The 15,730-nt window shown below is 43.0% G+C and overlaps 1 protein-coding gene across 9 annotated transcripts in view; it reads right to left on the reverse strand.

The window, feature by feature from the left end:
• Positions 1 to 15,730, reverse strand: part of LOC117357784 (WD repeat-containing protein 64-like) — a 163,087-nt gene that overhangs the window by 8,234 nt on the left and 139,123 nt on the right. For 3 of the 9 annotated variants that reach the window (XM_033938907.1, XM_033938946.1, XM_033938918.1), the window contains 2 exons: positions 11,380 to 11,525; positions 5,763 to 5,857 (listed from right to left, as the gene is read on the reverse strand). In XM_033938907.1, the coding sequence (XP_033794798.1) occupies positions 5,763 to 5,857; positions 11,380 to 11,525 (241 nt within the window). Of the gene's footprint in view, positions 1 to 5,762; positions 5,861 to 11,379; positions 11,526 to 15,730 lie in introns of those variants that run through there. The other 6 variants (XM_033938890.1, XM_033938900.1, XM_033938926.1 and 3 more) reach the window with 5 other exon arrangements.

Raw genomic sequence — 15,730 nt, forward strand, 5'->3', positions numbered from 1 at the left:
GCCTAGAGGCTCTTCGAGGCGGAGACGTTCTCCTACCCCCTCGAGGCCTTTGGAGCTGACTTCGTGGGGCTCGGGGTCCGGCAGAGAACCTCATTATTCTCACGATGCTTCTCCCCTTTCGTTGGCGGAGAGGTCGAGAACCCCTTCACCGCACGCCAGGCTGTCCTCCTTTTCCACCTTTGTGCAGGACATGGCACGAGCCCTGGGGTTGGACCTCATGGCGGGTTCCCAGTATACGAAGGAATTCCTGGAGGAGCAGGACCTCCCCGCTCCGCCTAGGGAGGCCCCTCGGCTCCCCTTAAATAAGGTCCTCCTACAGACCTGGCTGAAAAATCTAGCTAACCCTCTTACAGTCACGTCTGTCCCGTCCTAGATGGAGTCGAAATACTGGACGGTACCTACCAAGGGGTTTGAGAAGGCGCAACTCTCCCACCAGTCCTTACTGGTAGAGTCTGCCCTGAAGAAGACGCAACCCTCCCGGGTTTCTGCGGCGGTTCCACCCGGCAGGGAGGGTCGGACCCTGGACAAGTTTGGCCGTCGCCTCTACTCTAATTCCCTGATGGCCACCAGGGTACTAAATTATGCCTTCACCTTCTCCTCATATCTGCGTGGCATGGTGAAGGACCTCCCTCAATATCGTGACTCTTTACCGGACTCCCAAAGGGCGGGATTTGACAAATTTATGTCCAACCTGTCTCAATTGCGTTTGTACCTTTTCCATGCTGTGTACGATACATTTGAGCTGGTTTCGAGGGTGTCGGCCTTCGCAGTGGCCATGCGCCGTCTGGCCTGGCTTCGCACCCTCGATATGGACCCAAACCTGCAGGAACGTCTTGCAGACTTGCCTTGTGTGGGGTCCGAGTTGTTTGATGAGTCTTTAGAGACGGCGACCAAACGGTTGTCGGAACAGGAGCGCTCATTGGCCTCCTTGGTCCGTCCCAAGCCTAGGCCCCCGCCGCAGAAACCCTTCCGTCCTCCTCCGAGGCGGTATCCCCAAAAGTCAACCCCGGCTTTTTCTAGGCCGCCGCCTAGACGCCCATCTCAGCGGGGCAGAGGGGGACAGACGACAGACCCGGCGCAGGGTCCTTCCAAACCCGCGCCGTCCTTTTGACGGGCTGAGCGGATGGGGCAGGTTCCCCTCCGCGATCTTGCAGGAACCCCTTCCCATAGGGGGGCGTCTCCGGTCCTTCTATGCGGCTTGGACCGAGATAACATCCGACGCTTGGGTGCTCTGGACCGTCTCCAAGGGCTACTCTCTCAATTTTTTGTCAGCGCCGCCGGATCAACCTGTTTGCCTCTCCGGAAACTCGCAAACTGCCCCTGTATTGTTTTCGGATGTACTCCCTGGACCGTCTCGAAGCAGATGCCTTCCTTCTCGACTGGGGAGGGAGGTTCCTGTATGCGTTCCCTCCTTTTCCTCTGATTATGAGAACGTTGGTGCGTCTCAAATCATCCGCAGCCACTATGATTCTCATTGTGCCTCGGTGGCCACGTCAGCACTGGTTCTCCCTGCTGCTTCAGCTCAGTACCAGGGAGCCTCTACTTCTACCTGTGTTTCCTTCTCTGCTGTCTCAGAGTCAGGGTTCGATGTTGCACCCCAATCTTCAGTCGTTACACCTGACCGCTTGGTTCCTTGCCCCTTGAATTCGCCCCGGGTTTCTCAATCCGTGAGGGAAGTGTTGGAAGCCTCCCGCAAGATTTCGACCAGGCTTTGTTATTCTCAGAAATGGACCAGGTTTTCCTCCTGGTGTTCCTCTTATCACCTGGATCCTGCTTCGGTCCCGGTGTCTTCGGTTCTGGATTACTTGTTGCACCTGTCTAATTCTGGTCTGAAGACGACATCTGTGCGTGTTCATCTCAGTGCCATTTCGGCCTTCCATCGACACCTGGATGGACGCTCTCTTTCGCTCCATCCTTTGGTGACACGCTTCATGAAAGGACTAATCAAGGTTTGTCCCCCTCTGAAACCTCCTCCCGTCGTGTGGGATCTGAATGTGGTTTTGGCTCAACTGATGAAACCTCCCTTTGAGCCAATCGACAAATCTCTTTTGAAATTTCTGACTTGGAAGGTAATTTTTCTGATTGCCCTCACATCTGCACGACGGATTGGTGAGTTGCAAGCCTTGGTTGCGGACCCCCCTTTTACTGTGTTTCATCATGATAAGGTAGTTCTCTGCACTCATCCGAAATTTTTGCCAAAGGTTGTGTCTGATTTTCACCTCAATCAGTCCATTGTCCTTCCTGTGTTCTTCCCGAAGCCCCACTCCCATCCTGGTGAGACGGCGCTTCACACGCTTGACTGTAAGAGGGCGTTAGCATTTTACCTCCAACGCACCAGGTCACATAGGAAGGTTCCTCAATTGTTTTTGTCCTTTGATCCTAATCGCTTAGGACATCCTGTTTCCAAGCGCACCTTGTCCAACTGGTTGGCTGCTTGTATTTCGTTTTGCTACGCTCAGGCTGGTCTTCCGCCCCCGGGTCGAGTCAAGGGGCATAAAGTCAGAGCGATGGCAGCCTCTGTGGCTTTCCTCCGTTCTACACCGGTGGAGGACATATGCAAAGCTGCCACTTGGTCTTCGGTTCATACGTTCACCTCCCACTACTGTCTGGATACTTTGTCCAGAAGTGACGGCCGGTTTGGCCAGTCGGTGTTACGTAATCTGTTTTCCTAAATTACCATCCTCCCACCTGCCCTTTTTTGGTTGGCTTGGAGGTCACCCACATGTGAGAATATGCTGCCTGCTTGTCCTGGGATAAAGCACAGTTACTTACCATAACAGGTGTTATCCAGGGACAGCAGGCAGATATTCTCAAAACCCGCCCGCCTCCCCGGGGATGGCTTCTTTGCTAGTTATGGAACTGAGGACCACGAGGTGGGATGCGCCCTCTAGTGGGCGAGAAGGCATGCACATGCGTGGTGCAGTGTGCAAACTTGAAACTTCAATCAAGTTTGCTTGAAAAGCTGTCTGCGCTGGGGCTCCGTAGATGACGTCACCCACATGTGAGAATATCTGCCTGCTGTCCCTGGATAACACCTGTTACGGTAAGTAACTGTGCTTTCTTTGAACCATTCCAGTTGACAGCCTTTTTGGCAGGAACTCGGCTGGATGAAGGGAAATTAAAATCAAAGTGAAGTGCATTTTAATAATGGTATCCTTCCTCAGCCAAGGGATCTTGTTTTCCTAATATTTGAATTGATAGTTGTTAGTATTTGTTAATGTGTCCGCCTTATCCTTCTTGGATCTAATTTTGAGGACTTGAGCTGAATTTAAGCTAAACATTTATTTTAATTTTATTTGATTACTATGTATTTTACCTCTGACTATTATTTTTTTGCTTTTCTTCAACTTTCTGTACAAGTGGATACTTGATTTATAATATGTAAAAATTTGATAAATAAATAAAATAAAAAAAAAAGAACAGGCCCAAGAACGAACCTTGCATGGAAAAATAATGGGAACTTTGCTGAAAGAAAGGATAGTGAAATTCTTAGAATCTAATAACAACATAATTTTATTCTTCTATACCGCCTCAATCAAACGATTTCTAGGCGGTTTACACAGAAAAGAGCTGAACACTTAGTTAATAAATGAACACTCAGTTAAGAAATGAATTTATCAAACAGTAGCCTTAATTTCTTTTCGAAATGCACCTTAGGACAGCATGGCTCCACTAATGTAACTACCCAACCAGGATTGTTGCTTACTTGCTTGAAATGCAAGAGTCCTGTCCAAAAAAGATCTGTATCTGCAGCCGATAATTTTAAGATAGGTGACTAAATTGCCATTCCTAGTTATCCTCTTAGGGCTGTATAGCACGAAATGGGATAGAAGGTAGGTTGGGGCCAGTCCCCAAACCAACTTAAAGCAAATACAAGAGAATTTAAATATTACTCGTGCTTCCACCGGTAGCCAATGCAATAGTCGATAGTAGCGTCTGAAATTCGATCATGTAACACCTTCCTACTGACTTCTGCACTGGTTGCTGTGTAAAATTTAAGTTTGGATGTTTTTGCTTTAAGGTACTATTTGGTTTAGCCCTTAAATATATAACTGACCTTTTCTCTTTCTCAACCAACAGACATAAGAGAAGCTCACACTTGAATTTTGTTTCCCCTCCGGTTAGAGGATGTGAATTTAAAAGACATCATCAACATCTTTTCTCACATCAGGCAGCATTATGGGGTAAAGACCTGGAACAATTACTTATGCTCACTAATACTTATGGGGAATTTAGGAGACCCCTAAAAACATATCTGTTCCTGAAGTATCTAGGCAGCTGACCCATACAACTCTTTCTCCACAAAAACTGATCCCTAGAGCTGTTAATCACTAGCTTTTACTTTGTTTTACTTAATTTGTAGCATTTTTAACCATTGTAAACCAAATAAAACTTCACAGTCCTGCAGTATATAAACTGTTATTATTATTATTATTATTTATGGTAGATATCCTGCAAACAGGATGGTTGGATAGGCTGGCTTGAGCTTGGACGGCAACTTAAGCATTTGGAACCTAGGACAATACCAAGTGGACTTTACAGTCTATGAACCAGAAATATCAAAGAAGAGACAATTTAATCATATATTTTTAATGGGTATAACTAATTTACTGTGTTGCACCACTGGTAACATCCCTTTCCTCAGAGTGATCTCCATTGACCACTACCCTCTGTTGTCTTCCACTTAACCAGTTCCTGACCCAGTCCTTCACTTTGGGGCCCATATCAAGGGCACCGAGTTTATTTACTAGACATCTATGTGGAACACTGTCAAAGGCTTTGCTAAAATCTAAATACACTTCATCTAATGCACTCCCTCTATCCAATTCTCTGGTTACCAAGTCAAAGAAATTGATCAGATTTGTCTGACAAGTCCTGCCTCTACTGAATCCTTGTTGCCTTGAGTCCTGTAATCCATTGGATTCCAGAAACTTCACTATTGTCTGTTTTAAATTTTTCCCCATTAATTTACTTACCACTAATTTACTTACCACAAAAGTCAGACTTACCAGCCTATAGTTCCCTAATTAAGTTTCTTCCTTACTTCCACTTTTGTGGAGAGGGACCACATCCGCTCTTCTCCAGTCCTCCAATATTACTGATTCAGAGATCATATGTTTATTTCAGTAGGATTTAACACAGTAGATCCTCAGATTATTTATATTCAAATTTAAATCATTATTTAACTGAATATGAATAATATATTTGGGGCAGTATTAGAGGTAAACTGAACTGAATATTTGGTACAGTCCTAATTAAAGCTGTGGCAGACAGATCAATACCTTTAGCAGAAACAATTAGTTATATCCAGCTAGTGAAAAAATGCAATTGAGATGTGAAATTGGAGCTGGATATAACTGCTAAAGGTGTTGGTCCTTCGGTCATAGGTTTAAAATCATTGAACCCATCGTTGAATGTTTTTATAAATGTTAAGTTATGCCCTTAATGCAGGCATATTCTGAAATGTACCATGTCAGGTGATCCTTATATCTAGTGACTGGCATTACTGCTAAGAAGTTTAACATTTGTGCTAATTCAACTCCTTAATGTGTCTGTATGTATCCAATATATGCAATCAATAATTTCTCATGATGATTTGATAAGAAAGTCTGCTGGAGTTTCAGCTCTATATAAATGTTTGATTATCAAACAAAAAAACAGCAAAATACTCAATACAGAACCTATAGATGCCCTATAGTCAAAGAAAACAATTTGCAGGGTATAAAGAATGTGATGCAGATTATGTTTGTAAAATCAAATACCTAAGTTCTTCCTTTGATTTCCACCTTTCTATGAGCTCTTCTGCAATTTCAGCATCTTCTACAGAGGTCAAGTCATCTGTCACCACAGAGCCACCCTGCTGAAAAGAAAACAGGACTGTATCTCTTCCTGGCAAGAGCTTCATCATAAGAAGACCCATGCATAAGCATTAGGGTGTCCACAAGACTGTGGTAAAAAGTCAACCTTATCAGAACATGCTTCCACACGTCTGAGTATGTTCTACCTCATGTAGATATGTTGAAAATTTGAAGAAGTTTGGGACAAATTTAGAGGTCACTTGTTCCTACAATATCCTCATAATGCGGCTAGCTATTCATAACAATGTGGTTAGAAAGTGTTACTTAATATTGATTGGATATTAAATAGCTATTCTTTGAAGCTGTTAGTGATAAATAGACAGTTGAAAACCGAGTTGATGTCATATTTTAGGATTAAAACTAAAAGAATGTCAGACTAGAAGCAGTGCTGAAGTATGGCTGCTAGGAAAAGGCACTGATTAACTGTCCAGTTCACATCTTCCAGCCAATAGGGATGTATCGCTCCATAATGCGACCTCGTCTGGAGTATTGCGTTCAATTCTGGTCTCCTTATCTCAAGAAAGATATAGTGGCGCTAGAAAAGGTTCAAAGAAGAGCCACCAAGATGTTAAAGGGGATGGAACTCCTCTCGTATGAGGAAAGACTAAAACGATTAGGGCTCTTCAGCTTGGAAAAGAGATGGCTGAGGGGAGACATGATTGAAGTCTACAAAATCCTGAGTGGAGTAGAACGGGTACAAGTGGATCAATTTTTCACTCCGTCAAAAATGACAAAGATTAGGGGACACTCGATGAAGTTACAGGGAAATACTTTTAAAACCAATAGGAGGAAATATTTTGGGGGGGAATAGTTGAGCTCTGGAACGCATTGCCAGAGAATGTGGTAAGAGCGGATAGCATAGCTGGGTTTAAGAAAGGTTTGGACAAGTTCCTGCAGGAAATGTCCATAGTCTGTTATTGAGAAAGACATGGGGGAAGCCATTGCTTGCTCTGGATTGGTACCATGGAATGTTGCTACTTTTTGAGATTCTAGAATCTTGTTACTCTCTGGGATTCCGGAATCTTGCTATTCTTTGAGATTCTGTATGGAATGTTGCTACTCTTTGGGTTGTGGCTGGTGACTTGGATTGGAAACTATGGGAACGGGCTACTGGGCTTGATGGACCATTGGTCTGACCCAGTGAGGCTATTCTTATGTTCTTCAGTTGATATACTTACACCCACTGAACAAAAAAAGCTGTTTTGAAAGAGGCAGCTCATCTGGTCATGTTCAAAGTCTTTGACATTTGGCAGCATGCAAGAATACCTCATCAACAAACAGACTCAGCGATTCGCATATTGATGAAGCTTTATGATGAATATGAAAAGCAAAAAAAAAAAATAGGCACAGATGCCAATGAATGTGATCTGGTGAATCAAGAAGCGTTCAAAGAACATCTCATCCATCTTTTTGATGTTGCTCCCAATGATGCATTAATCACAATGAAACTCAAAGACACATAATTTCTAATCATGCAAAGGCAAGATGTTTCGTTTTGCTCCTTGGCCAGCACTGACGCTTTACTTACAAAGAAGGAGGATAGAAACAGTGCAAGAAGAAACAGTAAGCTTGCAGTCAAAGTTGAGGCAGAAAATGTAATTGTCAGTAGTTAGAAACATAGAAATAGACGACAGATAAGGGCCAAGGCCCATCAAGTCTGCCCACTCCAATGACCCTCCCTATCTATCTTTGCGGATAGATCCCACATGTCTGTCCCATCTGGCCTTAAAATCTGGCACGCTGCTGGCCTCAATAACCTGAAGTGGAAGACTATTCCAGCGATCAACCACCCTTTCGGTGAAGAAGAACTTCCTAGTGTCACCATGCAGTTTCCCGCCCCTGATTTTCCACTGATGCCCCCTTGTTGCCGCGGGACCCTTGAAAAAGAAGATATCCTCTTCCACCTCGATGCGACCCGTGAGATACTTGAATGTCTCGATAATATCTCCCCTCTCTCTACGTTCCTCGAGTGAGTAGAGCTGCAACTTCCCTAACCGCTCCTTGTATGGGAGCTCCTTGAGTCCCGAGACCATCCTGGTGGCCATTCTCTGGACCGATTCCAGTCTCAGCTCATCCTTGCGGTAATGTGGCCTCCAGAATTGCACACAGCCAACTGCTACTCTGCCCTTTGACTAGTGGATTATCTCATTCCAAGAATATTGCTGAAATTGATTCTGACAGGTGTTCAAATTCAGATGCTGATTTTGAAGTCAGCAGATCCTCTTGTTTCAATTCTCAGTCAAAATGGCCAAATGTGAACATCCTTGCACACCTTGAAGTTGCTGGTGCATTAGATCATGTTAATGTGCCAGACATTTGTCACTAGTGCTGGTGCTTTGGACATGATGTAAATGAAATGGAATTGTCAAAAAGCTCACTCCGACATTCATAGTGCAAGAACTGTAAGGAGGCAGCCACTCTGAAGGATGAATTCCTTGACAAAACAACAGAACATAAGAATATAAAAATTGCCAAACTAGGACAGACTGAAGGTCCATCAAGCCCAGTATCCTATTTCCAACAGTGGTCAACCCAAGTACCTAACTAGATCCCCAGTAGTAAAACATATTTTATGATGCTTATCCTAGAAATAAGCAGTGGATTTCCCCAACCCATCTCAATAATAGCCTATGGACTTCTCTTTTAGGAAATTATCCAAAGCTTTTTTAAACCCTGCCAAGCTAACTGATTTCACCACATTCTCCAGCATTGAAGTCCAGAATATTTTCTCCACTTCATCACATGCCCCCTAGTCCTAGTAATTTTAGAAAGAGTAAAAAAAAAAGGATTCACATCTACCCTTTCCACTCCACTCAGTATTTTATAGACCTCTATCATATCACCCCAAGCAGAAGAGCCCTAGCCACTTTAACCTCTCTTAGGGAAGTTGTCTCATCCCTTTTATCATTTTCATTGCCCTTCTCTGTACCTTTGCTATATCTTTTTTGAGATATGGCGACCAGAACTGCACACAGTATTCGAGGTGTGGCAGTACCATAGAGCGATACAAGGGCATTATAACATTTCATTTGTTTTCCATTCCTCTCCTAATTCCTAACATTCTATTTGCTTTCTTAGCAGCCGCTGCACATTGAGCTGAGGGTTTCAATGTATCCTCAACAATGACACTTAGATGCTTTTCCTGGGCAGTGACTCCTAACATAGAAACCAGCATCACATCGCTATAGTTCGGGTTCCTCTTTCCCACATGCAACACTTTGCACTTGCTCACATTAAACGTCATCTGCTATTTTGACACCCAGTCTCTCAATTTCACAAGGTCCTCATGCAATTTTTCACAATCCTTGTGGCGTAGTGGCTTAATAATGGCCTTTGGACTTCTCTTATAGGAAATTATAAGAATATGAGAATTGCCACTGCTGGGTCAGACCAGTGGTCCATTGTGCCCAGCAGTCCGCTTATGCGGCGGTCCCCAGGTCAAAGACCAGTGCCATAATAGTCTAGCCTTACCTGCGTACGTTCTGGTTCAGCAGGAACTTGTCCAACTTTGTCTTGAATCCCTGGAGGGTGTTTTCCCCTATGACAGACTCCGGAAGAGCGTTCCAGTTTTCTACCACTCTCTGGGTGAAGAAGAACTTCCTTACGTTTGTACGGAATCTATCCCCTTTCAATTTTAGAGAGTGCCCTCTCGTTCTCTCTACCTTGAAGAGGGTGAACAACCTGTCTTTATCTACTAAGTCTATTCTCTTCATTATTTTGAATGTTTTGATCATGTCCCCTCTCAGTCTCCTCTTTTGAAGGGAGAAGAGGCCCAGTTTCTCCAATCTCTCGCTGTACGGCAACTCCTCCGGCCCCTTAACCATTTTAGTCTGTCGTATTGAATTTCAATGCTGCTAATAAGTTTATTTTTCATAAGAACTTAAGAATTGCTGCTGCAGGGTCAGACCAGTGGTCCATTGTGCCCAGCAGTCCGCTCACGCTGGTCAAAGACCAGTGACCTAACTGAGACTAGCCTTACCTGCGTACGTTCCAGTTCAGCAGGAACTTGTCTAACTTTGTCTTGAATCCCTGGAGGGTGTTTTCCCCTATGACAGACTCCAGAAGAGCGTTCCAGTTTTCTACCACTCTCTGGGTGAAGAAGAACTTCCTTACGTTCATATGGAATGTATCCCATTTCAGTTTTAATAATAATAATAACTTTATTCTTATATACCGCCAACAATCTTGCGACTTCTAGGCGGTTTACAATGAAGAGAAACTGTACAGACAGCGAATTACAGAGTATAGCATTGAATATCTAGTGATAGTAACAGGAGAGTTACAGGGCTGTGTATTACATGGTTTCACAATGAGTAGCATTATACAGTCGACGATATTCAGATCATAAGTAGGAGAAGAGAAAGGAGATTGCGCTTTGAGTTACAAAGGTGCAAGGCTGCGAAGGTGAAAAAGATAACATAAGATGTTGATGAGAAGTAAGTTGTTAACTTGGTACATTTGAACGAAGGACGGGCACCAGTGGGAAAAACTGGTAACAATTAAAGATAGAAATTTTGGCAGAAGAGGGTAGATGGACTCCTTGGGATGGGAGGAGGCTCCGATTTTAGGGGAGAAGTCTGGTTAGGTTATAAATTTCTTAAACAATGTGGTTTTTAGTTCTTTCCTAAAGATACTATATGATTCTCTGGCGGCATAAGTGAAGTAGCCTGTCCAAGTTTGCAGTCTACCTGCTTGGAATTTGAATGTTCTATTAAAGAAGGTGCGATATCTACAGCCTATGATATTTGGGTAGGTAAAGAGGTTACGGTTTCTGGTAGGCCTAATAGAGGAGTGGAATTCGAAGTGAGGTAGTAGGTAGCTGGGGGCCAGTCCCCAGATTAGTTTATAGCAGAGGCAGGAGAATTTGAATAGAATTCGTGCTTCAATTGGTAACCAATGAAGGAGTTTGTAGAATGGACTAACATGATCGCTCTTCTTTAGTCCGAATATTAGACGGATGGCCGTATTTTGAACTATTCTCAGTTTTCTCACATTTTTTTTAGATATTCCCAAGTAGACAATGTTACAGTAGTCCAGGGTGGATAAAATCAGTGATTGTACCAATATTCTGAAGGATAGCGGGTCGAAGTATTTTTTTATGGTTTTCAGTTTCCAAAGGATGAAGAAGCATTTTTTAGTCAGTGCCTTTTTTAGAGAGTGCCTTCTCGTTCTCTCTACCTTGGAGAGGGTGAACAACCTATCTTTATCTACTAAGTCTAAGGCTTGGAGGAATTGAACTTAAACTTATGTTTTGGCAGTTATTGACAGCTTCAAGTTGCAAAGCTCAAAGCATGCAAGAATTTGGACATCGGCAAATTAAAAGAGGCTAAAGTCAAAACTATAAATCAAAGTAACTGAGGAGAACAGGAAGACACTAAATTAAGACTGGAGGCAGGATCCATCCCTGAAGGACACCATTGTGTGTGTAGGGGATGAGGCGAAGAAGATCATGATGGCAGGGTAAGTTTGAAGGTACAAGTTTGCAAATAAGAGGAGAACTAGGCAAGAGCAAAATAGTTACCCCTATGCTGGAGTTTTCCATCTCTGTGGAGTTTAGTGAAGTTTCTGAAACTTGTTTTGCTGGTGCTTCCATAGCATCCAGGCTGCGAGAACCCTTCCAGGAAGACTTTTCCTTAAGATCCCACAATTGCTCCTGTCCAAATGTACCTACATAAAGCAGGTAAGGCAGCAAATATATCATCTAAAGGCTGGCTTTTTCATTTTTGCAAAGTTTTATTTACAATTATAAGTTCATATTAACCAAAATTTACTAGCATTATTAAAAGCTTGGTTAGAGTCGAATGGATCCTAACTGAGAGGCAGATGTGGGAGAGACAAGTTCCCAGGCCCCAAACCCTATCACTAAAACCTCTCAACAAAATAGCAATTCTTTATCCTGGGAAACACAGTCGGTATTACTTGGCTTTCACAGAACTCACATTCTATGAACATTGAAGATTATGGCAGTGAAAATCCAGAAGGAAGATTGTGAACAGATCAGGCTGACAGACTCCATGATGGCAATGGGGAACTCCTCGGGGCCGACAATCATAAGTTTGACATGGATAGCTGAAATCGTTACATTAGGTAAAGTGTGAGCCCACCAAGACGGGAAAATGCTTGACTACCTGAAGTGAACCACTTAGGCTATGCGTGGTATAGAAACACTATAAATAAATAAAATTACCTTAGAGTCATCTCTGGATAAACAATGTATAACGTTTGAAATTTACTGCCTACCAGCAACATGTCTCAGACCTAGAACATAAAACCCAGCAGACAGTGGAGTTGCAATGGAGCCTTCATATTAAAACTACCTAGTTAGAGGAAACATATTTTATGCTGCTTATCCTAGGAATAAGAAATGGATTTTCCCAAATATGGCTTATGGACTTCTCTTATAGGAAATTATCCAAATGTGTTTTTTTTTTTAACTCTGCTAAGCTAACTGCTTTTATCACATACTAACTACGGCAATGAATTCCAGAGTTTAATTATATGTTGAGTGAAGACATATTTTCTCTGGTTTGTTAAATCTACTGCTTAGGGATCCTTTTACTAAGCCGTGTTAGGGCTTTAACGCGCGGAATAGCGTGCGCTAAATTGCCACGTGCACTAGACTTTAACGCCAGCATTGAGCTGGCATTAGTTCTAGCCACATAGTGCGGGTTTAGCGCGCGCTAAAATGCTACATGCACTAAAAACGTTAACACAGCTTAGTAAAAGGAGCCCTTAGTAGCTTAATTGCATAGACCCTAATTCTAGTATTTTTGAAAAGAGTAAACATCTACTTGCTCCACTGAGTATATTATAGACCTCTATCATATCTCACCTGAGCCATCATTTCTTCAGGCTGAATAGCCCTAACCACTTTAGCCTTTCCTTATAAGGAAAGTCATCCCAATCATTTGATCATTTTTTTGTCACTCTTCTCTGTACTTTTTCTAATTCGTCTATATCTTTTTTTAAGATGCAGCAACCAGAATTGCACACAGTATTTGAGGTGCAGTTGCACTATGGAGCACCACAAAGGCATTACAGTGGTACCTTGGTTTGCGAGCATAATTCATTCCAGAAGCAAGCTCACAATCCAAAGCACTCATATATCAAAGCTTATTTCCCCATAGGAAATAATGGAAGCCCAGATGATTCGTCCCACAACCCAAAAACTAATGTACCTGAATAAAATAAAAAGGAGAAAGAAGCTGAGCCGCCAGAGGAGGAGGAAGAGGAAAAGAACCGCAGCCTGGGTGGCTCCCCAGTATTGCTGCTCCTGTCTTAGCAGCCACCGTTGCTTCTGGAGCTGGGCTCGGTACTGCTGCAGAAGCAGGCATGGCGCTGTGTGGAGCAGAAGCGGTGAATCCGCAGGCGGTATTAGCCATGCTTTCCCAGGCGCCGTAGCATCCCAGTGTACACCCTGCAGGAATGTAAACACCACCGGACCTGTACACATGCGCCATCCACGTAAATACCTACATCAGATCGGCAAATTAGGTCTTCGCTAGACCTGTTCAAACTGGTTTAGCGACGTTCATTAGACAATCTGGGAGTTTAGTGTATCTAGGTCCCAGTCTCACAAAGTCCTCCTACAATTTCTCACAATCCTCTTAACAACTTTGTGTCATCAACAAATTTAATCACTAGTTATTCCCATCTCTAGATCACTAATATGTTAAAAAGCAGTAGTCCCAGCAGAGAACCCTGGAGAACTTCACTAATTACTCTTCTCCATTGAGAATATTGACCATTTAACACTTCTTTCTGTTTTTTATTTATATTTTAACCAGTTCTTAATCCATAATAGGACATTACCTCCTATCCCGTGTGGCAAGCTAGTCCTGGTGCACAATGAGTGTACAGTCAATCACCCTATGTATTAAAGGCTTGGGTGAAGAGCCAGGCTTTTCCCCTCTTTCTGAAGTAGAGGTATCCCCTCTGTTTATAATATTTTTTTAAGTCTTAACTATTTATTCACATGGTTGGTGTTCTTTTAGATGTATTCTTTATTTCTTGTACTTACACAGATGGCTATTTTTTTTTATTTTGTTAAGTACAGTAACCTCTCTGAATCCACGATTTCAGTACCCGCGAATTTGGTTATTCGCGATTTTAAAAAAACCCAAAACTCTGCATCGGACCTTCCCCAGACTTTACCTAGTGGCCTAGCAGCGACGCAGGACAGGATCAATCTTCCTACGCTCCTGCCCCCATGCAGAGCCGTCATCAAAATGGCTGCAGTGAGTTCCCGTTGGACTACAATGGAAACTCACGGCAGCCATTTTGATGATGGCTCTGCATGGGGCAGGAGCGTAGGAAGATCGATCCTGTCCTGCGTCGCTGCTAGGCCACTAGGTAAGGTCTGGGGAAGGTCCGGCACACAGGAGGAAGGCGGGGGTAGGTCAGAGCCGGCCCTAAAAATTATCCGCGATTTTTCAATATTCACAGGCCGGCTTCGCCCCGCGAATATTGAGGGTCTGTTGTATTTTAATTCATACAGTGTTATATATTTGTGTAATTGTAGACTCCTGGGGAAGATGCCTTTATAAGCATTGAAACACTGGCTTTGTTGAGTTGAGTCAAGTCTATACCACAATATTTGAATAAAGATTCCAGTTGAAACATCTCTTTATCCCTACTTTTTCTTGACCGGCTTTATTGGCGCAGGGGTTTTCTCCCGTTTCTGTGCAGCGATTTTTTTAATAACTTCGATGCCTGATATAAATTTTTAACCTTTGTAGCTGCTCCTCTACATTTCTTTTTTACCATTCTCCTTATTTCTTAAGGAAAGAGTGGTAGATGCGTGGAACAGTCTCCCGGAAGAGGTGATGAAGACAGAGACTGTGTCTGAATTCAAGAGGGCCTGGGATGGACACGTGGGATCTCTCGGAGAAAGAAAGAGATAATGGTTACTGCGGATGGGCAGACCAGATGGGCCATTTGGCTTTTATCTGCCATCATGTTTTACCATAGTCTCCTTTTTAAAAGTTAAATGCTATTGTATCAGATTTCCCTTGTGCACTTTCTCCAGAGATTATATCAAATCTGATCATGTTCTGATCACTGTTATCAAGTGGCTGAGCACCATTACCTCCCGCACCAAATCATGCTCTCCACGAAGGACCAGGTCTAGAGTTGCCTCACCTCTTGTTGGTTCCCAAACCAGTTGCTCCAAAAAGCAGTCCTTGATTTCATCAAGGTATTTTACTACCTCCCTAGCATGTCCTGTTGAAATCACTCATTATTATTGTGCTACTCAGTTTGTTAGCCTCCCTAATTAATGATAACATATTTGCATATGTCTATTCATCCAGGTCAGATGAGCAGTGGTACACTCTTATCACTATCCTGTTCCCTTTTACACATGGAATTTCCATCTGGATTGTAAAGTGTTTTTTGGTTCCTGTAAAATTTTTAAATTATTTAATTCAAGGACCTCCTGAACATATAATGCTACACCTCCACAAATTCAATCTACGCTATCACTGTGATCCCATTGGTTATCTTCCTTCCACCAAGTCTCAGAGATGCCTATTATATTTATCTTTTCATTTAGTGCAATGTATTCCAACTCTCTCATCTTGTTTCTAAGGCTTCTGGTATTTGCATGCAGACATTTCAAACAATGTTTGCCATTCCTATTTACAACTTGTTCAGCAGTGGACATGGATAATTTGCAATCTTTAAAATCTGTCTGCTCTACAGTATATATAAGGACACTTGGTCTACTATGGTCTCTATTGCAACTGCGCTAGTGGGATGCTCCATCTTCCCTGTTTTGGTGATATTTTTTAAAGGTGTCTTGCACTTTTGAGCGAAAGACAGCTTTCCCCCAGTTTTACATTACATTAGAGATTTCTATTCCGCCATTACCT

This window comes from Geotrypetes seraphini, chromosome 1 (assembly GCF_902459505.1).
Source record: "Geotrypetes seraphini chromosome 1, aGeoSer1.1, whole genome shotgun sequence".
NCBI classification, from domain to species: Eukaryota; Metazoa; Chordata; class Amphibia; order Gymnophiona; family Dermophiidae; genus Geotrypetes; species Geotrypetes seraphini.